General features: G+C 46.8%; 9 protein-coding genes across 9 annotated transcripts; 6 read left to right on the plus strand and 3 right to left on the minus strand.

Moving 5' to 3' along the window:
• Positions 1–197: 197 nt before the first annotated feature.
• Positions 198–3,752, plus strand: C8R40DRAFT_1166505 (uncharacterized protein; the record flags this gene model as incomplete). The annotated part of the gene is made up of 4 exons (XM_046230861.1): positions 198–805; positions 856–1,016; positions 1,067–1,466; positions 1,517–3,752. The coding sequence occupies 4 exons, from the start codon at positions 198–200 to the stop codon at positions 3,750–3,752; spliced, it is 3,405 nt and encodes a 1,134-aa protein (XP_046090355.1).
• Positions 3,753–4,749: 997 nt separating this feature from the next.
• On the plus strand, positions 4,750–6,159 carry C8R40DRAFT_1262835 (uncharacterized protein). The gene is made up of 2 exons (XM_046233851.1): positions 4,750–5,312; positions 5,370–6,159. The coding sequence occupies exons 1-2, from the start codon at positions 5,203–5,205 to the stop codon at positions 5,809–5,811; spliced, it is 552 nt and encodes a 183-aa protein (XP_046090356.1). The 5' UTR covers positions 4,750–5,202; the 3' UTR covers positions 5,812–6,159.
• A 1,283-nt stretch (positions 6,160–7,442) lies between these two features.
• Positions 7,443–9,483, plus strand: C8R40DRAFT_587730 (uncharacterized protein). The gene is made up of 4 exons (XM_046235545.1): positions 7,443–7,974; positions 8,028–8,081; positions 8,161–8,592; positions 8,652–9,483. The coding sequence occupies exons 1-4, from the start codon at positions 7,925–7,927 to the stop codon at positions 9,286–9,288; spliced, it is 1,173 nt and encodes a 390-aa protein (XP_046090357.1). The 5' UTR covers positions 7,443–7,924; the 3' UTR covers positions 9,289–9,483.
• On the plus strand, positions 9,429–10,678 carry C8R40DRAFT_587336 (uncharacterized protein). The gene is made up of 3 exons (XM_046235542.1): positions 9,429–9,661; positions 9,726–10,178; positions 10,244–10,678. Exons 1-3 carry the CDS (start codon positions 9,569–9,571, stop codon positions 10,586–10,588), a joined length of 891 nt encoding a protein of 296 aa, XP_046090358.1. The 5' UTR covers positions 9,429–9,568; the 3' UTR covers positions 10,589–10,678.
• Positions 10,679–10,817: 139 nt separating this feature from the next.
• On the minus strand, positions 10,818–13,342 carry C8R40DRAFT_1035968 (glycerol-3-phosphate O-acyltransferase; the record flags this gene model as incomplete). The annotated part of the gene is made up of 8 exons (XM_046223546.1): positions 10,818–11,177; positions 11,219–11,378; positions 11,449–11,695; positions 11,750–11,906; positions 11,971–12,162; positions 12,228–12,541; positions 12,594–13,125; positions 13,184–13,342. The coding sequence occupies 8 exons, from the start codon at positions 13,340–13,342 to the stop codon at positions 10,818–10,820; spliced, it is 2,121 nt and encodes a 706-aa protein (XP_046090359.1).
• An 877-nt stretch (positions 13,343–14,219) lies between these two features.
• C8R40DRAFT_1036605 (RTA1 like protein-domain-containing protein) lies at positions 14,220–15,642 on the plus strand (the record flags this gene model as incomplete). Its single annotated transcript, XM_046223592.1, has 9 exons — positions 14,220–14,316; positions 14,382–14,526; positions 14,589–14,701; positions 14,761–14,783; positions 14,837–14,917; positions 14,972–15,011; positions 15,076–15,328; positions 15,382–15,452; positions 15,509–15,642. The coding sequence occupies 9 exons, from the start codon at positions 14,220–14,222 to the stop codon at positions 15,640–15,642; spliced, it is 957 nt and encodes a 318-aa protein (XP_046090360.1).
• A 198-nt stretch (positions 15,643–15,840) lies between these two features.
• On the minus strand, positions 15,841–16,431 carry C8R40DRAFT_1036345 (uncharacterized protein; the record flags this gene model as incomplete). Its single annotated transcript, XM_046223576.1, has 3 exons — positions 15,841–15,984; positions 16,045–16,110; positions 16,171–16,431. The coding sequence occupies 3 exons, from the start codon at positions 16,429–16,431 to the stop codon at positions 15,841–15,843; spliced, it is 471 nt and encodes a 156-aa protein (XP_046090361.1).
• Positions 16,432–19,572: 3,141 nt separating this feature from the next.
• C8R40DRAFT_587383 (uncharacterized protein) lies at positions 19,573–22,202 on the plus strand. Its single transcript, XM_046235543.1, has 3 exons — positions 19,573–20,500; positions 20,554–21,095; positions 21,156–22,202. Exons 1-3 carry the CDS (start codon positions 19,984–19,986, stop codon positions 22,023–22,025), a joined length of 1,929 nt encoding a protein of 642 aa, XP_046090362.1. The 5' UTR covers positions 19,573–19,983; the 3' UTR covers positions 22,026–22,202.
• Positions 22,203–22,379: 177 nt separating this feature from the next.
• C8R40DRAFT_1035984 (uncharacterized protein) lies at positions 22,380–24,491 on the minus strand (the record flags this gene model as incomplete). Its single annotated transcript, XM_046223548.1, has 3 exons — positions 22,380–24,001; positions 24,063–24,331; positions 24,388–24,491. The coding sequence occupies 3 exons, from the start codon at positions 24,489–24,491 to the stop codon at positions 22,380–22,382; spliced, it is 1,995 nt and encodes a 664-aa protein (XP_046090363.1).
• Positions 24,492–24,619: the final 128 nt, after the last annotated feature.

Below are 24,619 nucleotides of genomic sequence, written 5' to 3' on the forward strand. Positions count from 1 at the left end.
TCTCAACACGAGGCTAGCGCGTTCAAATCTGGTTCTTTGCTGTTCGACTACTGTCTTTATCGTTCCCGTAGACGGCGACGACGAACAGCAATCCTAGGTCCAGAAAATTTCTAAAAAATTCTATAAAAATTTGTTCGACGCGATCCTTGTCTTTACGTTTACCCCCTTAACGTTCTTGACGCTTTCTGACGGTCATTATGTTTTTGTTTTCCCGTTCACGTTCACGGTCACGACAGCCCACCCCCGAGACAAACGGTTCAACTGGAGACGCCGAGTCACCTGTGGATAACGGAGATCTCTCTGAAAGGCCTGATTCCTCTTCCCCCGCTGGAATGTCCAGGGACTCTGAGGGATATCCTACATGGCTTCCCAAAAGGCCTCCTCCTCCTCCTCCAGCCTCAACCTTTGCTTCGTCAATTGGTGGCCATGAGTCTGTTCCACCGCCGACTCCCAGTCCTATGCTTGGTGGTAGGAAACCTACGCCACGCTCTGTAAGGATTGTCAGTTTGGAACAGCGCGAAGCGGAAAAAGCACGGGAGCCAACAGATCATACCCGCGTTCCATCCAACCATCGTGTATGGTCGAGAGCTACAGGGTCAGCTCTTACGCCGACCGCGTTCTCTCCAGACCCTTATATGCCTAGGCTCCCTCCTCCACGGTTTCGCTCGCGAGGGGTTAACTTCGATCTTATGCGTAACCCCTCCCCGAAATCGAAACTTTACTTTTATCTTTCCTACGTCCTATCTTTTGCACACATACCGTTGCAAACTTTCTTCGACTTTAATGCTGTATTTATACTGATCGAGTGAGTATTTCATCGTCGCCTCTATACTGTTTACTGAGCCTGTCGCATAGGGTTTCTAAATATCCGAATCCAAAAGCCCCTGGAGTACCTGGTTCTGGCAGAAACTGGGCGTTGGGTGCTGCTGCATACATTGCATGCTGGCTTGTCTGGATCCTTGTGGTCTGCATCGTCTACGAACTCGTTTATTCTTTTATCAGGAGATGGAGAACAAGTGAGTCTCCCCCACTCCATAAACCTACATGTGTTTATTCTTCTCTCCAGAACGACCAGCGATTTATCCCATATACCTTTCTTCTCCCGCTTTCACATTCGCTTCCCTGACGTCTTACTCGAATTTCTGTTTTCTTCAACACCTTCGATATACCGCCTTTTTCGGAGAACATGGTGGTATACGTGATGGTTTGGCAGAAACGTTCTGGTTCTACTCGCAGAACCTTCCCACTGTTTCACTGCTTCTTCCGCGGGCAGGACTTTCTCTCGCCCTTCTCCTCAGCTTTTCATCTCCTGCCGCCGGTAACATCGCACTTGCTGATGCAGGCATCAGCCTAAGAGACGCAACATTTTTCCGCGATAATGGAGCGCTCACCGACTATGCACAAGGAGTACTCATTGCTAACGCAGCATGGACTGCGTGGAAGATTCTGGTTTTGTTCACTAGTTGGTGAGTGCCAAACCTTTTGCCTGCCTTCTTATGAATGACCATATGCGTAGGGTTGGACTATGGGTTGTGAGCGGTCAAGGCTGCGCTGGTTTATGTGGCCCAAGATATCGCTGGGAAGAGGAAGACGCTGAGAAGACGATTACCTCGATGTATAGCGTAGACGACCTTTCAGAACGTGAACAACCGCTTCCTTGGCTATGGAAAGAAAATACCCGCATGCGGATCCTTGATGCGTACGATTTTTGCTGTGTTACTGCTCATCCATTATCTGGACGCTGGGGACATCACAAGAAGCTTTCCGACATGAGTGACCTTTTAGGAACTGCATATCCTCTTCCAATGCCCGAGTCCCCAGGTGGGTTCGAAGGCATGGACCGGTTGATGGCAGCCGTGGGTCTCCCTTCGGAATCACACACTCAACCACGCAGAGGAATTCTGTCAGACGATCTGTTTCAACAGCCCGAGGCTGGACCAAGTGTGATTCGAGGTCATTATGAAGTACCAGCAGACCTTGCAGCAGTTATTCCGAAAGTTGTACAGCGTACATCGAGGGATAAGGATGTTGCATCGCCGTCCGCGCCGTTAATGAAGCTTCCTTATCCGTTCACAGCATCAGGAGCTGCCCAGGTGTCAAGCGACGATGAAAAGATTCCTTTTCCCCCCTCGCCATCTGTAGCTAGCTTCAAGGAATCTAGCAGTGGGACTAAAAGTCGAAGTAAAGATCATGGTACAGTCGAGGAAGAGGAAGTTGAGGGAGAAGAGGCAATGGAAGGAGATGATGAAGAAGCAGAAGAAGTGGATTCTGGGGCTCAAACAACAAGTGAAGATCCTTCTTCCTCTTCAGGATCGGGTCGTGCTTCAAACTCAATGTCAAGCTTGGGTCACCCGGTCTCATCTCGTTATCCATTCCAATTTCGTCATCCTACGAGAGGGGCAAGCTATTCTTCTGGCGTCCCCTCACACGCAACTCCTCCCTCCAATGGTCACTCAATCGCATCGCGTTTCTCTCAGAATACACGTTCGACTGGCAATCGCGAATCCACCGACTCACATTCCCCCAGATCACATTATACCACCTCTGATGCAGCGAGCCCAATCAGTATGAGTGGTTTGCCCATGCCGCCCAGACATCCTCAACAATATCAGGGCCGAGGAAGAGCTCGAGCAGGGACTGTGCCGGTACCCTCGGTACCATCGTCTCCAAGTATCGATTTCCCTCGAAGAGCTCGTGTTCGTACCCGCACCAGCGACCCATACAACACCTCTTCTCCTGAAGCTGCGTTATGGAGCTCTGATTTGGAACATGAGGATGAATTGGAAGATGATTCACGCGTTGAGGATTCAATTTTGGATTCGCGTATCGAGGACTCGATCATGGAGCAACCTGAACCCGAGGGATCACAGGAAGCTGCTGAAGGCGAGGACGTTGTTGGATTGTTGGCACCCTCCGGAATACCCAGCCCAAAAACCTCCTTTTCTGCGTTGAGACATAGAGGTAGTAATATATCTTCTCATCACCGTCGAAGTTTTGGTACAGGGAGTGGTAGTGGCTCTCGCTCTGGATCCAACTCACGTACAAACTCCCATTCTGGGTCGTCTTCAGGTTCTAGATCCCGTACAGGATCTATATCTGTAGCCATGTCTGTTCGTTCGAGGGCGCAATCGCTGATGCAGAACGTTAGTAGCGCCTCTCGTTCTAGTCTGGAGCTTGTGCAGGGCGCAGTGCGTTCAAGAGCAAATTCATCCATGGCACGGCTTGAGGAGGACTCGCCATATTATTCCGATCGTACGCACTCAAGGTCCGCAAGTGGTTCGGATGGCTTGATGAGTAGCCAGGAGAATTATACCTTTGGACAACCGTTACCGTTCCGAGCACATCAAGATCAAGTAGAGGAAGAAGGTCGTGTCTATGAGCCGTCCTCTCCAGCCTCCCAAACTGCCGGTCCAGAGCTTCATGGGGTGCATTCCAAACAATCTCTAGCCCCGTCTTCGCTATTTGCGCCTTCAGAGAGAGTGCCTCCTTCGTTACACCCCTCAGAAGTTACAATGCATCAGGAGCTACCCAACGAGCCTTCAGGGTTTGCGATTCCTGTTGCCCAGAGACCAGCCGGCCCTGAGAGCATGTCTGAGCAGAGCAGTCCTCCAGACATTAGCACAGCAGCGGCGTCGTTTGTGACTGCACCCGCAACGTTAGGGTCAACAGATGAAAGTGGACGAACACCACCAAGCTGGAACAATGTCACTGATATGGTCGATCGCTCGGATGGAACGTGGAGACCTGCATGAAAGAAGTCTGTGTCAATGTCAAACAAACCTTGCTCTGTTCCTCCTACTGCGCCGCAAACATTATTACATTGGAACCCTCCGCCCAGCGGTATCTCATTTCCCTTCATCGCTGTTGGTTTGCTTCTCGAATCCTGATCAGTATTCTCCACATTCGCATTCATCGTACTTATTAGACACCATTGTGATACTAACATTACATATAAATATCTACTGACTGCCGATGTATCCTTTCCCTATCTTACGATCTCACTACGTTCTCCCTCCCCCATTTCTACATATTACCTTTCGCCCGTACCCGTACCCGCTTGCTTCCTTCAACACCTTCCCTCTTCTCTTGCTCATTAATCACCCCTTCTCCTTTCCTAAACTTTACATTATCCTGTCCGGGATAATTTGCCAACCTCATCGCATTTGCGTTCCCCCTTCACCTTATGTTTATATCCTTTCTTATTCTCGCTGGAGTACTTGGAAACAATCAGCCCTGCTTTTGACGTTCGGGCCTTCCATATATCTACAATTTTTGCTTACTTTCCGCGACACATTCTATCCTCCGGTACTTAGAGGTTAATGGAGTATTACTATAGCCTGTAACTACGTATGTAGTACCGTTTACAATAAACCAACCAGTTTTTTTCCATAAACGTTATGTGCAAGGTCAAAGATCGCAAAAACCCTGCTTTCACGTGGCGTTCTCAGCTGTGCTGATAGTTTTTTTGTTCCCTTCATCCATGTCGATCAATTTGAAGAAAATGTGCAACACTGTACACTACTGTACATAGTACTCGTGTGTGCCATTTTGAATCGGAATTACTCAATTATCGCCGCGAAGCATTTCGAGAACTAATACTAACCTAGACTCCTTGTCGCCCAAACTTCCGTTTTTTATTTATTTAACTGCCTGAGCAGCTGGTGGCTGTCTCAGGATAAATGAGGTGGATTACGATGTGTTGGACTATTTAATCAAAGCCAGATCAAAGTCCTTGTACTTGCCTCGTCCCCTCCTGAAACCTCACAATCACCATGGGATACTATTCAAAACCGGATCCAACAGGTTTAGCAAGAGATTCTTATTCATTTTTTTGTGGGCCAGCTTTGACATCATTCATCCAACGCAATGTGAATAATACAGGTGTATACAACGTTATTCCTTTTATCATATGGGACGGTAATTGTGTTCTTGTTCCCTCATTGTCTAACTCGTTTATTTCTATTTTCCTTATCTGGGAGCCAATTGATGTCCTTATTGTTCTCAATTGGGACGCCACCTTCTCCCTTGTATTTTGGCCAGATGACTATTGATACAACATAGCATAAATACTGGTCGTCCGATCCTCGTTCATATACACCAAACTCAATAACCGAAGAACTTCGCATCGTACTCGAGTACCCCCTACTACCTTACGGCCTATATAGTATCGCCATTAATCTGTTCACTACCTTTTTGTGCGCAATGTCGAACATCGCCAAACTCATTACGATAACTCCTTTGCACAAACCACCAGTCCCTCCATCACCTATTTACAATGTCCCGCTAGCACCCCGCTATATTCCAGAGAGCCCGTAAGCGGTTTCCCCCTACTCGCTTGAAAAATTGTGTTTGACTTATCATTTCTGTAGCATCCCCTCTGATCTATTGGAGATCCTGTCGAAAATTGAGCCTAAGATGCCAGAAACCGATGTTTGGACGCGTTTGTCGAGTCCAGAAGGCTACTTCGATGAAAACGGGTACTATTGTCCTCCTCTCGATCCACCAATGGACCCACAAGAGATCAAAGAATTCGCGGAAAAATATTTTAGCCCCGGATGCGAGTCCTCTTTCACAGCGCCGGAGCTTGACCAAGCTACGTTTTTTCATGAGCTAATGAATGGTTCGGAGACGATTTCGCTCTCCGCGGAAGATTCGTGTCCAAACAGTCCAGAGGAGCTTGAACGACTTTTGACGGAATTGACATCCGAATGGCCCGCTGACCTGTTGGTCTCAGACACCGACGACGAAGCGACGGGTAACGAGCAATCTATACTCGCTACCCTAAATGAGATGATGGATACATCGTCTTGAAGCTGAAAAGGACGTAAATTATGAACTAAAGTATCGAGTAGGTCCCGCATCTATTTTACTTGACCACCTTCATTGATTTAAGTCATCTATGTAGTTGTTGTAGCATTTGTTGTATCTTTTTGCGTTTTCAAGTACAGTATCTGTCATTCGGATCTCATTGTATAGCAGATTGTTTGGAACCTCTCCCTGCATTTGTATTCTTGTGTTCCGCCTTCATGTATCCATATACTTTTCGCTCTCTGCATTGCGTGCAGTGTTCTGCGTTTCGCCCCACTCTCACCAGAAACGAGCGATCTAGCTAAGAGGTAGTTCGAATAGATTGTAACAGTAAACATCGATGGATTGAGGTTATGCATTGCGCTCTGGGAGAACTTCCGGTTTCGCCTTATAAGAGTAAACCCAATCTTGTTGAACAAGGCCTACATTGGCGGAAGGGACAAAAAAGTATAAGACTCCCTCACCAAAGTCCGCTATAGCATTTGGTCATGACATGCAATCCTATACGATTCAGTCCCGGAAGAAGCACCTCCAAGTTTGACTTTCCTATCTTGACGCTTTGTTCGCTGGGGTATATCGAACAGCATGTGCTTTGTCATTGGCATACATAGAGTCTCGAGGTTTTATGTTCATATTTTGAAAAAGAAACGTTTTTTTGCCGTAAGGGTAAGCAAACTAGCGGCTATGCAGCCTGTTTGAAGAGGGTGATCAGAGAGGCAAATGAATTTTGAAGTTTCGTTCATTCTTGACCAGCTTCATAAACTACTTTGTGGTGAATGTCAATGTCCTCAATTGGCATCGTGGGCGATCACTGTACTGTGGAATCAGTGAACGAGTCAGCCTAACACCATTAACCCTGAGAATTGAAGAACGTGCACAGTACCACTGGCAAGCCAAAGTATTACATCTTAAGAGTTACATTTGTACACCGTCCAGGGATTTTCGCATTGTGTATAGGTGCGGACATGATTGTCGTCGTGAAAAGGTTTGAACAACATTGGGCGAGGATTGCGAGGGTAGGGAGGGCAACTTAAGATGATCATGGATGAAAGAAACCGAGCAAAAAGTTATAACGACACCACGTGCTATCGTCCTTATCATCCGTCTTCCTCCTCCATCTCTCCTCGCAGTCTTTTTGATCACTTGAAATAGTCCAATTATTCTCGAGATCAGGAGAACACGATAACTTATAGGCGACTTGGACTTTTAGTACGGATTCGGAATTATACTAGTACTAGTTACAGTGAGGATTACTCCAACTTTCGAGTTGGCACCGTTGAATATCTGCTCATAGTATCACATCTAGAATTGCCACAAACGGCTTCATTCGAAACGTAGTTTTGCCCTGTTATACATGCCCAATGCACAGGAACCAGCATATTATCCAAACTTCGATTCCAACCTCTTCCGCGTATATCACACCAGGCTCTTGAAAGAGGCCCGAATCCAATATAGTCACGCAGTTTCAAAGCAAGCTCATCAGTACCCGGTCTAACCTCACCTTACATGCACTGTGTTTGCGGCAGTTAATGGTACATGGGATTGGAATGCTCAGTCGAGATATATCATGTGCTACGCCATATTAACACAATGGCCAATGGTGGATTCGGGCATGTTCTTCCTTCGTCCTACTCAATTCGATTGGGTCTCACCGGTTTTGCTTATTAACCACAATTAGCTTGATGATTGTCGGAAGCTGGGCAAGGCCTTGGTCGCAATATGCTCAGAAATCGGTCAATCTTCGTAATCGCCGCTGTTTGTATGTATAGGACCTAATATATACATCAGGGTGTAGTACGATAAGTGTACGCAAAGACGATCAATCATGTATACGGCTTCGTTCGAAGTTCATTACTTGCTGAGACACCCAACCCCTTATAATTATTGACCGTTCTAACGATTCGCGAGTCATCCGGCCGGTCCTCCAATTGGCGTTCGCTCAGCTTGGAATATAGACGCTCAACCCCACGATCATGCACCTTTCAACTCCTTTGCCTATTGTCCGGGTCATGGTTTAATCAACCTTATTCCTTTACGGCCACCACCAGGGAATCGTCCCAAACCAAGGAATCCTTTCAATTCACCCCTCACCCTGCGTTTACCGTGATTATTAGATATGTCAGATCAGTTGATAGAAGACCCGAGTTCGGAGGATTGGGCTCTCATGTGCGACAGATTATACTTTCTCTTTGCCACAGAGTTTGAGCTGACTGCTTCAGTGAGAGGGCTATCCAGGCCGAATCCTGGGATCGGGAAGCTGCATGGTCAACTATGTAAGATATATGTTTGCTCATTCGGTGGCATCCACCTTTCTGGGGTAGTACTAGCTTGACTAACGAGATTTCACGATAGGATGAAGACCATTGATTCTCCACCATCTGCGCAAGGATTGACATCGCACAGCGATTCTCAAACTGGTGCCAACATAGACGGACAGAGCTCCACAGCACCCGGTGCCCGAGCACTTCAATCAAACGCTGGTCCCGAACTCCAGCAGTCGCAACCCCTTGACGAATCTTCTTCGAATGATATCGAGGTTCCGCCGCAACGTTCAATGAAACCTCTTCCCCGTAGAGTATCGATTCGCCACGATGAAAACGTTTCTCCCAGACCTCTCACTCCTGCGTTTGGAATATCTTTCAACTACACTCCGTTAGCCTTGAACTCTCCAATGCTTCCCTCCGATAAATCGAATACATCGTCGACGATGACCAGAAAACCGAATAGCCCCTGCATTGATAACAATGTCAAACGACCTTATTCTCCACAGCCATCTATGATCATGTAAGTTCGCTCAATATGCTCCTTACTCCCCACAATAATGATGCTGGGCGCCTGAGCAGATCTGCATCACACCCTCATTTGGGTCCAGTAAGTGCTGCGTGCGATGATGAACTGTTTGATACAGCTTCCTTGCTGTCGGAATCGCAGATATATCAAGATAATCACGGCGACGATGCAGGGGGGGATGATGACGAGGGGATGGAATTTGACTGGGACGCAATCAGAGAAATTGAAGATGAAGACGAAGACGAAGACGAAGGACCAGAAGAGGAGGAGGAGTTTCAGTTTGTTCCTGCTCGATGGGATGATAAGGCCATGGGCGGGGATGATGATGAAGACAATGAAGAGGGTGTCGAAGAAGAAAACACTGAACAAAGTGAATATGTCTCCGAAGACAAAGACCAAGACCAGGGTGATCTGGTTTTCCCTATCCCGGTCAAATGCGAGTGGATGTATCAAGTGGCAGAAAATGCGCCGCTTCTCGCCTGTAATTTCCCTGCCAGATCGCTGAGCGAAGCCAAGATTCACGCCAACCGACACGCGAGAAACAATGCTACAAAACTGTCAGATGAAAAGGAGATGCTTGTGGTTAATTGTCGGTGGCGCGGATGTGATTTTGACAAATACAAACTCAACGAGTACATTACGCATTTCAGCGTGCATTTGCTGCTGGCAGCAAGGGAATATTGTGCTTGAATACAGTATCTAGATTTATTCTTTTTGCTCCATCCTTCCGAACTTATGAACATTCAATTCACGGTCTGTGCGAACTTCGAAGCACCAAATACGGTCATGTAAAATAGAAATTGATAACACTTGCTTTGACCGTCGGTTCTGCACTGCTTCCGGCCTTTGATGCGTCGGCGGAACCCAATTTCTTCCTTCTTTTCCCTTAACTCCCAGGTCGAGTCTCTTCGCTGGTCGAAGAGTGTCATTTTACTGTCTTCCTATCCTTTATTTCTTCGACGTTTTCACTATGCGTTTCACCTCTGCAAAAACTTATGTCATGCTGGGTTTTGTGATAAGCCTTGCTATAACAGTCCATGCGTTGGCCTTGCCTCGATCCCAGGTAAGTGAGTCTGGTATCAATCCTCAAAGCCTCTCCATTGGAATGACTGCATCTCTCTACTCAGAATCAAAGTGACCCTGACGGCCATGGAAGCGTTGTAGTTGCTCGTAACTATGGTTCGAATCCAATAACATCCACCCAGCCATATCCCCCTCCATCCGTCTCTGGCCCTAAACCATGGCCAAAGGTTAAGATAGACCTCAGGGATCCAAATTACTATATCGTCTATTCCGGTACAAAAGATCGCGGTGGCCTCGGATCCGCCGACGCAGTGGTCAATAAGTTCTTCGACCATCCGTACATCCAGACGAGATTGGGGTGGGGCAAGTCCCACGATGCCCGATTCAAGGGCTACCCCACTCCCGATTTAGATAGGGAGAACATCCATTTCTCTCTTGTCGGTCCTACAATATGTGGGGGAAAGTATAGACAGTGTACGGTGCTGTTGAATCGCAAATCTCCGGAAAAGAACTTTTGGATTAAGAATGCCTATGGAGAATATGTCCTGGTAGAACCGGTGAATATTCAAAATCTCTTAGAATTCGTCCTTCGTGATTATTCTTATTCAACGCCTGCGTCTAGAATCCATGGCCATTGATCGAGATTGTTGGAACCCCTCGAGATCTTTTTATCACCTGTTCCAATCTCGAAGTCAACAACGACGAAAGCGCCTTTGAGCTCCTCGACAGTTTTCTGACGCGTAGGGAAGTTCGCAAGGCACTGGATTTGTGGCAGTTTCCCAAAACCCATTTTGCGGCCTATCCCGATCCATTTCTAGATAGAGATGACATCCACTTCTCCATCGTAGGCCCCAAAGTATGCGATGGTCCTCGTCGACAATGCACGGCGTCGTTGAATCGCAAGTCGAGAAACTATTGGGTCAAGGACCATAATGAAAAAGTTATTCTCGGAGTACAATTACAATGAAACCTGTACCTCTTACACAGCTCTCGCCTACTCTGAACGAAATTTTTCTGGTCCGTATTCGGCATGAGTACAAGAAATTGACGAGGGCGAGAAGTTGAATAATGCTCGTCGTAAGTCCTTTGTACAACCGCGTTCAATAAGTAGTAAAAAGATCACTTAGAAAATTGATATTAAATGTGCACGTCGTGCGACGTGCGCGTAGGTGTTCATAGCAGCGACAAATCAGTCATTATAGTTCCATGATCCCTGCATGTGTAATAGCTGCATCTGAATCAAGCCGTCGCTGTCGTAGCTCAGTGTATAAGTTGGTTCGTAGCCCACCATCATTGCCCTTAACCAATTCATCATATTTCGAAACGACATCCTCGTAATCACCCGCATCACCATCTTCATCATCCGCACGAACTTCATCTTCTTGGAGACCACCTGTAGTATATTCACTCCACCCAAACAGCCGTTCGTCGAGCCACGTCATAGGGTGGACAAGACCAAGACCCTGTGCATCGACAGCACCAACGTTAGTCTTCCTCCGCCATAGACTGGAAGTACCCGCAGAAGGAGGCGTGCTCGCGGAAGGCATGGTTCGCATCTAAGCATATAAATGAAATGAATTTTCGAATGACTGAGAACATAGTTGACTCTGACCGGATCGAAATCATCGTACAAACGAGGCGCTAATTCCTGTATCACCTCCATCAATTCGTTGGAAAGCTTCTCCCTTGTGGCTCGGAGTTTATCCAATGAGCGTTGTTGACCAGGAATCAGCGCTGTGATCAGTGGTCCCAAGGATCTAGAGAGAAAAAGATCTAGATTAGATTAGTTTTTTCTACTTGAGAATCTAAATACTCTGTCTCACTCACTTAAGGACGTCCATACCGGCCTCACCAAACTTCAGAGCAGCGAAGCTCGTGAAAGGTAATGCCACAAAGACACTGAGCGGAGCTAACGTCCGCCACTTGAATGACGCATCAACGCGGATAGCGAGGAGCGCAACGAGAAAGGCGTAGAATAGATAAAGAAGTGGCGCAACACCGAGCGCGATTAGACCTTTCCAAGTCGCGAGAACATCCCGTCCAGTTATTTTTACGGTAGATGCGGCAAGGTCCGCTAGGGAAACCGAGTAAGGACATATTGTATGGTAGGAGATGAGGGATAACGTACCTTTAGCCTTTCTCTTCGAAATGATAGATGCCAGAATGAATACAGGCCCGTTCAAAATCGTACCAGGCATAGCAAAGACGGTCCAGAAAACGAGCAAACCGATACGATATAGCAGCAACCCCAGGATTTTCCATGTTGCTTTCTGCACTCGAGGAACCTAAAGTGATGACGTATATAAGAAATTAACATTGTTCAATAAAAACCAAAAATCTGCAACACACCTGGTGGTCGCGGATCCCTAGATCGCGCAGCGAGCGGTTGTATTTTAATACATCTGTGCGCAATTTTTGTATCCTAGGCTCATCCTTGAAGTGCGTGTATCCATTCAGTAGCCGTCGGTTAAGTTGAACAACTTGCCCTAAGGTCAAATGCTGGGTAGGTGTTTTGTACAGACGTCGTACGGCTTGAACGAGCTATACAGAGTTGGTCAGTCCGCTTGTTGCGAGGCACAGAGCAACATGAGGGAAATTGAACGCACCATCAACGTATCATAATCTGGAGCTCTGACCGTCACCGTCTTCAACGCATCGTATATAAGATCTAAAAATTTCGACACGGCCTCTCGTTTCTGACTTCCGCCTTGTTTATACATCTCCACCAGCTCCATAGGAACGTCCATTACCGACCCAAATTCGACGACAGCGCGAGACCGGAACTTGTGGGGATGAAAATACGAGAGTCCCACTGGGACTATTTTGATTCGACAAGCGGGATCGTTGGCCATTGCGCCTAAAGCCATTACTGATACGCCTGCTTTAAGTGGGAGGAGGTCTGTTCGATCATGGCTGCCTCCTGGAAACATGGATGAAGTGAACTCAATATGATAAGAAGAAAGGGAGCGTACCTTCAGGAAATATACCGAGACTGCCTCCATGTCTAAGGCGGTCATACACGTAGCGGTACATTTCCTGCTGGTTGATGTAGGGAACCGTCTTGAACTCCAATCCACCCTCATTACCAGCCGAACGCAATGCCGCAACTTTGTCTCTCAGCAACGTGGTACTAGTATCGTTCCCCGAGTCATTGGCAACCTTGAATTCCTGCCTGATTCGCAATTCCGTATCCGATACGACTTCAATAACCTCGGCAGCTGCATATTTTGCGACTTTTCCCAGTTGAATCTGCATCCTAGGCGCGAATTCTTGGGTAAATTTCGTGTCGATTCCGAACACTAGACAAGAGTCCGTTTCGCTTAGATAAACGGTCCCTATTCCGGCTTTTGCATTATCAGCGGCTCGGACTACCGGGATGCTCTCCATGAGCCTACTGAATGCCCCTACGAATGTTCTCTGCAAACTCTTCGCGGCAGTTAGGAATTGTACGTGTCGTCCGGTCTCTTTGTATACGTGTATGCTGAGAAGGAGGGGGTCGAGCATCTATAGTATGTCAGGACAAATGTGCAAAGAATTGTATACCTATGTAGCAGACACATACCTGATTGGCATGGGGGGCACCGACAAATATCACCGGTCCATCGGACGGGATATTGAAAGCACCTCTGGGTCGTATTTCACGGAAGAAGATATTGACGATGAGCTTCCAGAAAAACATGGATACATCATAACCAAAATGGGAATTTTTCGGGTCACCCATGGTCAAGGTGGACGCAGGATATACAATGGCTTTGGGGAGAATTCGTAAGGTTAGGGTTCCTGCATTTTGGGGTATAGCTTTAATATCTTTTCCTGAAACGTGCAGCCGTGGAGGTTGTTGGAAGGCAAAGAGCAAAGGTAGAATGGCATGATGCACGATCTGCCAACAAGTTAAAGATATCAGATATTTAAAAAAGATTGAGGCGCACCTTTCCTGACACATTTGCCAGTTAATAATTTAACGAGGAATACAGCAATTTTGAAGCTATCAGCTGGGTATCAGTCCATGGTGGTACTGAGCTCAAGAGTAATACTGATTATGATGTTTCTCACGATTCGAAGTGTTCGATGTCCGGCCTTCCGTCCTGTTCTTCCTCTGGTCAATAAACACAATGGAAATTCTCCGACACTGCAGAAGAGCCCTGTTTCTCATGTATACATATACTAGTGACCCACCCAACGATGAAGTTGGCAGTCTTTCTCAGCTGAGTTTCCAACTGTTTTTCTCTTTCGGAGCGGATGCTGTACCTTCACAGACCTTCACTTCAGACCTTTAAAACCCAGAATATGTAAGTTAAAATTTTCCAATTCATTCCAAGTCCGACTCCTGGATCCCCACTCCCGCTCCGACCCAAGACCCAGTAGCCGGCACGCAACTTTTCGGCATCTTGTCTCTCCCCGCATCAGCCGCCGGATTTTCCGTAGCAGCGTAGCCCTCCAAACCCTATACTAGAGGGCGATCATAATGATGCTGACTGGGCTACCACCAGGAGTACTCTCATCTTTCCCCAGTCATGCCATGTCCCCGGCCGAACATGATTAGTATTTAGTATAAGAACCCCTTGCTCGAAAGTTAAGAAGTTATCGTTTCATTGAACATGTCCACTGAAAGCTCACTCTTAGAACATCCTTATAACTATACTCCCACTGAGTATATTACCATCCTATTTCTTGTCTTGTTTAGTGTTTCTTTCGGTAGGAGCCAACCTTTGCACCCCCCTTCGCTCTCCCAACAGATGACCTTTCGAACATTCCTTCAGCGCTTCATACCGGCCAGGCTATCTACTTTCGGACTTGGTGGACCATTCCCACTATGGTTTTTGCCGGACTACTCGAGGTCTTGGGATGGAGCGCGCGCTTGTGGTCAAGCAAATCTCCTAGTCTTCTTTCTCCATACGAGATGCAGTGCGTTTATTTCCCTCCAGCTTGTACCTCCACAAAGTCAACGTCGTAACATATCTGTGCAGACTCACCTGTACGATCCTTGCTCCAACACCTCTCTTAGCTGGAAACTTCATCATCCTCGGCTCCATGATTCAACAACTAGGTCCAAAATATAGCCGAATTCCCCCTTGGTGGTGTCAGCAGTTTTTATTTCCCTCCGCCAACTAGATACTAACTAGTTGTTGGTCGCTCTAGATACAATCATTTTTTGTTCCTTCGTATGTACATTAAGGATTCTGTCTTTGATCCGATTTCTCAGTACTCCTTACAGGATCTCACCTCCTTACTAGCACAAGCTGTCGGAGGCGGTATGGCGGCTACTGCTGTAGGCAAAGGGAAAGACCCTACACCTGTAAGCTCTTTCGACTTTTTACATATAAAAGACCTGACAAGCGTTTGTCCTCAGGGTGGACATGTCATGCTTGGCGGAATTGTCTTTCAAATGGGTGAGTGTCGGAAGGACCATTGGGGTAAATTTCCGCTGCTCATGAAAATTCAACCCTCTTCCAGCTACTATCACGGTTTACATACTCTTCGCTTCGGAGTTTTTTATCCGGTATTTCAACGATAAGCCGTTGGATCGCACCCAGAAGAGTCGATGCTTCTTCAGGCTTGATGAAAAGCCCAACCCGGAGGAAAGTTCTGTCGAGACGGCATTCAACGAAGTTCATCACAGGAACAGTGGCAACCGGGGTGCAATGGACTTCGAGCTCGAGATAATGTCAGCTGCTTTGGTTTTCAGCACAATCTGCATCTTCATCCGGTATGTTCCTCCTCGTATCTAAGTAGAGGCACTCATACTGACTGCCCCCGCAGTGCTGTCTATCGTACCATTGAGCTCACTGATGGCTGGAGTGGAAGAATCATTTCAACCCAACGATACTTCAGTGAGCATGCATTCAATCTATGGTACCTAGGAGACAAGCTCAGAAAATCATCGTAGATGTCCTCGACGGAGCAATGATTGTTATCGCAATGTACATCATGAACATCGCTCATCCTGCATTGCTCTTGGATACAAATTTGAGCGAATTTGCTGATGTCATAAGATACCTCTGTGCTCGGATTTTACAGTAGGTACATATTCTTTGGCGTAGCTCACCACACTCCTTTAACCATAGAGGGTACGTATGCGTAATCATTAATTTCTGGAATGCAACTTCATAGCTCCGCCTGACCCCAATAGAGCCCAATCAAACGTGATAATATGTCGATACATTTTACCGTAGTTCTGTTGCGATACAATTTATGAGTTATTCAAGTTTCGGACACTTCTCAAAGATGTCGCTCAGTGATCTCCACCTCATCGACATGCTCGGGTCCTTTTGTGAACCACCGCTCCTCTTCAGTGATACGGACATCGTTTCCGCTCATCATGCGCTTTCGCATGAGTCCGGTTTCTTGATCAAAAGTCCAGTCCTATAGTCCAAAGAGAGAAACGTCGAAACAAGAAAGAAATAAAGCAACCAAAGACAATACCTCTAACCCATATGTCCGGAACCACTGTCCAGTAGCATCAGGCTTCTCGTTCCATTCGTAGAAGAACTGTTCGATATACTATCAATGAAAATGATCTTCATAGTATTATCCATCATATCTACTTACTTGAACTGCGATCTTGTCATCTGTGAAAGCAAATAATTCTTTTCTTAGAATATAAAAATGCTCTCTTTCCCATTTCTTCGTCAAGAATTTCACAACTTCTTCACGACCTTGCAGGAATGTGTCGCGATTGCGCCAGATAGTATCGGGGGTATACGCCAGGGAGACGTGCGGAGGGTTGCGAGTGTTCCAAGCTTTTTCCGCTAATTTGACCTTCTTCAAAGCAGTCTCTCGGGTGAAGGGAGGGCGTATGACTTCGGACATGATGGCGTTGGGCTTATGGTCTTCAGAGGATTCAAAGTTCTGTGTTTAAGTAAGGTGATTTCCGGGTTCGGAATTGGGCTTTTCGAAGTTTACTAAACATCAGTGAAATCAACATGTGGTCCAATTATTCTGACGCAATGACTTACAAAGACAGACCGCTCCTGTAAGATATGAACGGATGGGTCTAAAGATGTGGTAGGAAGGAGAAAAGAAGGTTAACGACAACCATCAAATTCGCTCGAGCTCCACTTGCAAAATCAATATGCACTTCTATATTTGCGTTTTGACTCACACACTACAGATGAAAAAGTGGTTACTGTCAGGCCCTTTGTTTGGTGGGTTCTTCGCGGTAGCAAGTAACGAGGACGTCACCTTGAAAGCGCGCAAGCATAGTTACCCATGGAAGATTCCTCACCGAGAAACTAAGTCACCAGGTCATGCGAGTTCATCGAACGTTCACCACTCCGTGCTTCCCGCAATGTGAGTGGAGGTATTCGTTAATTGGATCCAGCGTGTTTTTTTTTTTTTTTTTTTTTTTTTTTTTTTTTGCTGAATTCGTTTGAGGGAGAACGGAAAGGTGCCCCGAGTCGCCATCGCCGCCGACCTAGGCGGGAAACAGAAACTCCTCATGGTCGGCCACAGGATAACCACGCATCGGTTTGCTTTATCCTCCTTTAGGCGGTAGGATACTCTTCTACGCTTAAAATTTGGGTCTAACACACACATATCCTGCGGAGGGAGGAGGAAAATGGCATCTTGATTTTAGACTGGAAGGATGAGATACCGAAAGGTTGATGGTTAAGGATAAGACTTCCCAAATCTACCACGAATAAACCGGCGTTAACAGCCATGAAGGTCAGAGCACACCACGGCACACCTTGCTCCTTTGACCGCTGAAAACGTCACAGGCTTCAATTTCCATGTCTCGATCTACAAAAACATGACCCGAACAAAACCAATTCAGTGAAGGATGGAATGTGTTCAAGGTGATACGACAAAGCGCTTGATCGTCGTGCAACATTCTGCAATGAACATTGTTTAATTACTGCGTAAAGATGTACAACGAGACATTGCGACGAAACCCACTAGCCAACTACGAAGAATTGACATAAAGAGCACACCGCACCCAAGCCCCATCGTAGGAATTCAAGAAGAAAATCTTCAGAGTTCGACTGCTCTCCAACCAAATATGACGGTCTCAAGGTCCTCGACCCGCGCCAAGTCCTCGAAAGGCGGGCAGGTCATCGTCGAGATGCTTTTGAATGGCTAAAGTAGAAGAGGTAAATGAGTTTGGTGTTGAAATTTTAAATGGAGAGAGGGCTCACCTGTGAAAATTGCGTTAAAGAAAATTTCCTCGGCCGTTGGTTTTTATAGGTCCTATCACGGCTTACCAATCTGCTTAGATAATGCGTGGTATATATTCTCGGACGCGAAGTTTTTTTTTGTGCAGGCGCCTCTTGCTCCCTTTCCTTTTCCTCGTTCTTTCTTTCCCTTTTTCTTTCGTCCGCGGGTCGTTTTCTCTGGTGAATTATGGTTATATCGGAGATTAGGCCTCAGGCTTTGGTAAGTTCTCCAATCTACTCCACTTTTCTTCGACTTTGGATGTACTTTCCTTCTTCAATGACGAGTGTTGTATCTTTCAACCAATTGGCACCTCTTAGCCGATCTAAGGTCCTGGGTTTTCGGACTCTTGTGCTTTAATGACATGAATGACTTGCTGAGATGATTTCTCATTTTTTTCTTGGGCCCAAACCTTATACTGACTGTGTTTACCCAAGATCTTACTGCAGAAATCTACTAGTACTGTAACTTATGACCGTAGACATCTTGACAATTCGATTCCTTGCAGGAGAATGACTTCTATGGGCATGGTGTACATTAAATCCGCAACAGACCTTCGTCTTCTAAGCAATCATCTGCCACTCCACTACATCATGTCCCAGCGATGTCCAGCTTATGTTGTCTCTGTTGATTCTTATTATACTGCGTTGATGGTGTATAGCTCCGTCAATTGCGAAAGCCTGTAATTGGATGTACTACGCAGGTGCCAGAAATTGTTCAGTGGTCCAAATTACGTCCCAGAAGATGACCGCCGGGCGCAAGTAGTGCGCGTATACAGCTCTCGTCCAAGGAATGCTGAGGAGGTTGATCGAAGGCTGCCGTTCGAACTTTCTCGCAGTTACCCGGTCAGGCGGCGAGGAATTCGTAGAATCATGTATGTCAGCAACGGGTCAGCCACATCCTTCATTTCCCCAGTCTCTTAAGCTTTGTTCATCCTAGCAAATATCCATTTTTAGTCACTGCTCTTGCGATCCTTTTCGATCTTTCTGATCCTTACCTTTTACCTTTCAACGCTCGCATCGTATGCCACCCAGGTTCCACAATATTACCCCACGCACCCCTCACGCTGCTTTCAAAGATGTAGACACCTTTACATAGTGATATTTTTCTAGAATGTGTACTGGAGAAATCTGTCGCTGGGGCTATAGCAGGGGCTAGACTCGCCGAACAATGTGACAAAAACCTTGAACACGCATGTATGTGACGCAGTCGTTTGTGTCGATCCTGGTTGTGCTCGAAAACAAGTCTTCATTTAAGCTTCTATCACCCTCGATGACTTGGCGTTTATCTTGGATCTGTGGTTACACTGTATCCTTGATTTGGAGCAAGGCCACAAGTGTATATAAGCCAACGCTCGAGTCGCAGGGAGACAGCTTTAACTTTCCCTTCGCATTAGTCCGGAAATGGTCACCCTCGATCTTTTTGTTGCTTCCTTGCTCCATCTGAATACATCTTGCACAGAGACTCGAGGCCAAGCTGGGCACTGGACTTAAGAGGCAATGTCCCAACTTGAAGAACATCCCTCATCTTCAAAAAACTTGACGTCAGAATTATCTTTCTTGGGAAATGTTCAGGCTGATACCGAGCTTGCTTGAAAGTGAGCCATGTATTGTTGGCTTTTACAAAATTGACAGCCTTGCAGGTCCCTGCCAAAAGTAAGTGTATCGCTACCTACGGTCATTTATCGTAAGCATTGTTCTTCTACAGGCTGAAGGTATTACGCACGTCATGCCGACCTCCACTCCTACTCTGCATAGGCCTTGCGTACAGTGCGGTACTTGGATTGAGCGCCATCTTTGTGGGGATCCTCATATGCCTCCAGAGTCCATGCGGACATTTTTACTGGGCTCGTCTCAAACTGGGCCTTTCGAAAGACCAACCAATTGATAAAATGTGTCGCGCCAAAGACTACAAAATCAATAGGTTCATCTCCAGAAATTTTGCTAACCGAAGAAGGGAAGCTTATTTCGGGAGGCGTGTTTCCTATTTTGACTACAATGAGCGCCGATCTTATTGTTCGCTGCGCCCACTGATCATATATCAAACCTCACCTATCCCTGCCGAATCATGGCCGTTGATGGTCCGCGCTCAGACTGTGGCTAAAAACAATAGTATAAGAACTGATCGTTGTTCTACGACTGTGGTGCTCCCTTACATCTTGCTTCTTGACGCCTACGCCTTTAACAGCATTTACATATTATATTCTTCCATATGAACTCTGCTCATCCCCCTAACGTCTCTTCCTCGAGCTCACGTCCCCTGGCACAGTCTCCTCCTCCATCATCGAAGCCCGTAAAGACTGCGAAAAAACCCACCTCCGAATATCTCACCGCTCTCATCCGCAACGCTGAGGATCCAGATAGGCAGGTCATTCGCAATCCCACGTTCACCCGCGATTTCCCTCTCAAATCTGGCGTACCACCCGGTGGTCATGATCCCACCCAAAGAACTTTACGGAAGATCCCAAGGGTTCCTCCCTCACAACAATCTCATACGCCCAAACGACTCGAGTTCGAGACGGATGTACAAGGAATTGCTTACCATTATCCTGTTTCTACACCGTCCCATCCTGCTACTCATGAATTGCCCAAAAATTCCCAAATCAAGCTTCGATACGAAGAATTCTGGCAGGAAATCAAAGCAAAGCAGGATACACTTGAGAATGAGATGCGGCCTGTCGAACAATCGAGTCCCGTTGATCATAAAGAGGTGAAACCTGCACAGAATGGTTAGAATTTTCCCTTTGCCGAAAACTTCAAGCTTACCGGACCCTATTTTCAGACCATCCTCATCGACGAGCTGCCCGTCCCCGAAAGAAGATTATTATCCTGGACGATAGCGATGACCCAGACGCTTTCCGAGGGTTCAAAAGTCGACGAGGTCAGCAGGAGGAAGCACCCGTTTCTCCGAACCCAGAAGGCCTTGATCGTGACTTGTCAGATCCTGGCACTGGTAGCGATTGGTGCGAGGATGAAGAACTAACCGACCCAGTAGCGACAGATAGTCAGGAAGATGATACGCCACTGCTTGAATGGCTCATCAAGTGTGAAGAAGAGGCAATTGCCGCCAGTTCTGTCCACGTTCAAGTCGTGACGAAAGTAGATAAAGGAGAGAAGCCTGCAGCACAGGACTTTGACCTTACCGGATCCAATGCCGAGGGGAGTCTAGAGATGAGGGTGCCTTGGTATCGTCGAAGCAAAATTATTATCCTGGATGACGACTCTGATCCCGACGCCTTTCGTGGATTCAAGGGTCGACGTCCTCGACTTGAACGTTCAGCTGAAGAAGAAAAAAGTCCTTCAGAGGTCGCTATCGAGCAGCCCGTCAGTCTCTACTTTATCTTTTTCTGATTGTGTTGTATCTAACAGCAATCACCACAACAGATATTTGGAATCAGTTCCCCTTATCCGTTTCAATTTCGGACCTCGTTTGTTCATAACTTTACTCGCAATTACACTCGACCAACACGCAAACCAAGGCGGAAAGCGAACTTTTATCCTCCCCCACGTCGTGTCCCTGTCCAATATCAGACCCCCGTGCAGAAGCTCAAAAATCTTGCTAGGAATAGAAAAGAGCATCCACCGCGAGTCAGTTTCGCGGAGCTCCTTGGGTGGGAATATGATGAGACGGATGAGGAGAGCCAGGGCCGATTATCTACCGAATGGAAGGAGGTAGAAGAAGACGAAGAAGAAGAGCTCGCTGAACCTACCACTTCCATCCATGACAAATCTACCGAACAAATCGACAACCTTTCCCTCCTTCAGCAGCAGGACGATGACAAAAATCCATCATGTGTTCCTCTTGACGGTACTCAGTCGGAAACATCTCAAGCCTTGCACGATGTTGATAATGGATGTGATGGAGATGAGGAAGATAATGGCGAAGATCCGTGTGTCGAGTCAGAGAATATCATACCCCGCACACCTCCGCCACGTTCACTCTCTCGTATCAATCTCCTATCTCTGTCTCCCTTGGATTCCGAATTCCGGCTCCTCAATTGGGTATCCGATCTATCGAATCGAAGCTGTTCTCATTCCGCAGAAGACGAGGAGTCCGAAGATTCGCTTCGCTACCATCCCGATTCTCATACAACGAGTCCAGATTCCTCGTCGACTTCTCGCTCTCCGAATTCCACTAGTCCACACAAAGTACCAGCTTCTTTTGTCAGTGACGATGACCATTTAGCCTCATCTGATCATGGAATGGGGACTGATCATTGGCTTCGGTATCTTTATCCGTCTGACGAGGAATGATGAGCGCTTTCAAGAATGGATGGACTACCAGAAGATGATACCGTAGTACGGAATAAAACTCTCAATTTAATGATATATCTTTGGACTTAGTTGCATGTTTACGAATATTCTATGCCTACTTTACAGGATTTTTCTGTACTTTATCCTGTGGACGGATTCGTAGTACACAATTGCATGGTTCGATGACTTATGTTCTGTTGATTTATTGTGCTGTAGCTTCGCGCGCGTTTTAGGGTAGATACAGACGTAACATTGGTGGCAAAGATGCAAATTACATTGAGCAATACATGGTTTACAAGTTATCTTGGAGAATTTCAATAAAATCACAATTTAGAGCATATTCGTAGCAAGGCTTCAATTACCAGCAAGGACTATCCTAGGTCCTCTCATGCCTTCCATACCTTGACTGTTACCCTCAGCATTGGGGGCGATAGACTTAAGCACAAATTTCGTCGCCGAGTCAGCGTCGAACAATGACACTCCCGATTTTGGCGCGTCTGTAGATCCCCCGCCCATATTCATCCCAGCCATGAGGAAACGCATGATGTGTTCCATGGTCTGAGGCGCACCCTCCGTACCCGATCCCTCGGTTTTCTTATTGTTCTCCTGATTTTTCCCTCTGTTAGCCATAATATCCTCAAACTCTTTCACCGCTTCCGTTGAGGGTAATGGTGCCCTTCCCTCCTTCTTCATCTCTTCCAAGAAGCCATTTAGATCGAATACATCCACCGCCTGACAATCTTGATCAGTCAACAATCTCACAAAGGCGTATTTGCCTCCTGGGGCGCTACCGCGAGGGGTGTTAGCTCGGTTGAATAAGAACATCCATCCACCATGGTGGACTCGTCCCCTATCGCGCGCGACCATCGGTACGGGACGGTCATTCCAGGAAGTACCCGGTTTCCTTAATCCAGCACTCAGTGCGGCTGGAATCAAAATACTCTGAGTGGGTTCCATGCTTGCTAGGTCATCGGTGACTAACATCTTTAAGATATCGATGAGGTTCTGGATGATCTTGGCTGGAGTCCAGATCGGAATGGATTGAATGTTTCCGCCAGAGCCTCTGCCACCGTACCGTACGTATGAACCAGCTTGCGACGCGATAACGTGGAACGACCCGGGGTTCGTGTGGCGGCTAGAAACAAGATGGTGGTGGACTACATCGCTGACACATTTGAAGATATCGGGATCGGTCTTGAGTAGAGAGGAAAATGCATCATTAGTGACACCAGTGTCCAGGAGTTCTAACCGGTCAATCTCGGGTTTGACAGCTAACAAAGCGCGAACGTGTTCGACTGTGACCACCGAAGAATGAGACAAAATGATGATTCGAGCGTCGTTCATTTCGGAAGCAACAGATGCGAGTTGGTTGGGTGACAGAGAAAAACCACTCAGATCAAGTGTTTCAGTATCGTTCTTGAATACTTGCTTCAGTACGACTTTGAGCAGAGGAAGGCCTGTATCTGGGAACGGATTATGCGCGCGCAAAACGTTCATTATCTGAGGCGCTTTACTCGGGATCAAGAGCTCGATCTCATCTGTATTCCCAAGCTCCAAACTACGTGCCACTGCGGGTTCAACGACGAGATCAGCGAGAGCTGGGATAGAGGAACTATCAACCGACACAACAGGAGTTTCTTGAATGGTCTTGGGAACGGATTTACGCTCAGCAGGGCGTCTGCGTTTTGAGCTCTTAGAAGCGCCGAATTCTTCAGGCCAAACTTCCGCGAGCATATCTTCAGTCAAGAAGGGAATCGAGTCGAATTTGGCAGCGAGTTCGAGCTTAGCCTTGTCACCTGCTTTTTTCCTTTCAGTTCCTTCATTAGATCCAAGATCGGGATAGTAGGCACGAAGATAATCCTCCGCGATGCAAGGTTCATCACCGAGATCAGCATCGGTCTCGCTACCCATGACAAATGCGTAAGATGGTTTGAGCGGGTTGGTGATATCAAGTATAGTTAGACCGTCGTTGTTGTCTACAATTAAGTCTAGGGATCAGTGCTTGATTCCAATATATATATATATGAACCCACGAACCTCCATCCCAACATCCCATCGTTGCGGGAAGCAAGTAACTTTCAAGAGGACCATCCTGGATGTAGTTCTTCTCGAGATCGATATTGAACGCACAAGCGACGAGGAAGAGAGCATAATGACATGGAAAATGGGTGTCGGGTTTCTGGCCACGCCGTCCGTATTTGCCTTGCGCAGTTTCGAGTTCCTCACGTATGATGGCAGCGTTCACAGGGTTTTTGATCAGCGCAAAGAAACGATCAGCAGCTAGAAGAGGTAGTGATCCATAGCACCTGAATACAGAAGCAGATTAGAACAAAGGAAGATGCGTTGATTCGCAACAAATTACCATTGGTGATGCCAACCTCCAAGAGAACGATAATAAGCCTTTCCGTCAGTGCTTCCATGAGGAACGACGCGAGCAACAATATAAGCTTGGTGACGCTGGCCCATGGTGGTGGTTTAAGAAGAAAAGGGAGTCGAAATTTGTGTGTGTGTGTGGGCGAGATTTTATAGTGATCTACAAAGAACAAAGGATAATAGAAGGTTACAGTGAGTCAATAAAGGCATCGAAGAAGCCT

This window comes from Lentinula edodes, assembly GCF_021015755.1.
Source record: "Lentinula edodes strain Le(Bin) 0899 ss11 chromosome Unknown C8R40scaffold_4, whole genome shotgun sequence".
NCBI classification, from domain to species: Eukaryota; Fungi; Basidiomycota; class Agaricomycetes; order Agaricales; family Omphalotaceae; genus Lentinula; species Lentinula edodes.

What these genes read in the sequence shown, in the direction of transcription:
- C8R40DRAFT_587383 (XM_046235543.1), top strand. Translation starts at nt 19,984, where the DNA reads ATGAACTCTGCTCATCCCCCTAACGTCTCTTCCTCGAGCTCACGTCCC. An exon ending in GGTGAAACCTGCACAGAATG is followed by an intron (nt 20,501 to 20,553) that starts GTTAGAATTTTC and finishes CCCTATTTTCAG; the next exon opens with ACCATCCTCATCGACGAGCT. An exon ending in AGGTCGCTATCGAGCAGCCC is followed by an intron (nt 21,096 to 21,155) that starts GTCAGTCTCTAC and finishes TCACCACAACAG; the next exon opens with ATATTTGGAATCAGTTCCCC.
- C8R40DRAFT_587730 (XM_046235545.1), top strand. Translation starts at nt 7,925, where the DNA reads ATGTCAGATCAGTTGATAGAAGACCCGAGTTCGGAGGATTGGGCTCTC. An exon ending in TCGGAGGATTGGGCTCTCAT is followed by an intron (nt 7,975 to 8,027) that starts GTGCGACAGATT and finishes TGACTGCTTCAG; the next exon opens with TGAGAGGGCTATCCAGGCCG. An exon ending in GAAGCTGCATGGTCAACTAT is followed by an intron (nt 8,082 to 8,160) that starts GTAAGATATATG and finishes ATTTCACGATAG; the next exon opens with GATGAAGACCATTGATTCTC.
- C8R40DRAFT_587336 (XM_046235542.1), top strand. Translation starts at nt 9,569, where the DNA reads ATGCGTTTCACCTCTGCAAAAACTTATGTCATGCTGGGTTTTGTGATA. An exon ending in TGGCCTTGCCTCGATCCCAG is followed by an intron (nt 9,662 to 9,725) that starts GTAAGTGAGTCT and finishes CTCTCTACTCAG; the next exon opens with AATCAAAGTGACCCTGACGG. An exon ending in AATATGTCCTGGTAGAACCG is followed by an intron (nt 10,179 to 10,243) that starts GTGAATATTCAA and finishes GCCTGCGTCTAG; the next exon opens with AATCCATGGCCATTGATCGA.
- C8R40DRAFT_1262835 (XM_046233851.1), top strand. Translation starts at nt 5,203, where the DNA reads ATGTCGAACATCGCCAAACTCATTACGATAACTCCTTTGCACAAACCA. An exon ending in CGCTATATTCCAGAGAGCCC is followed by an intron (nt 5,313 to 5,369) that starts GTAAGCGGTTTC and finishes TCATTTCTGTAG; the next exon opens with CATCCCCTCTGATCTATTGG.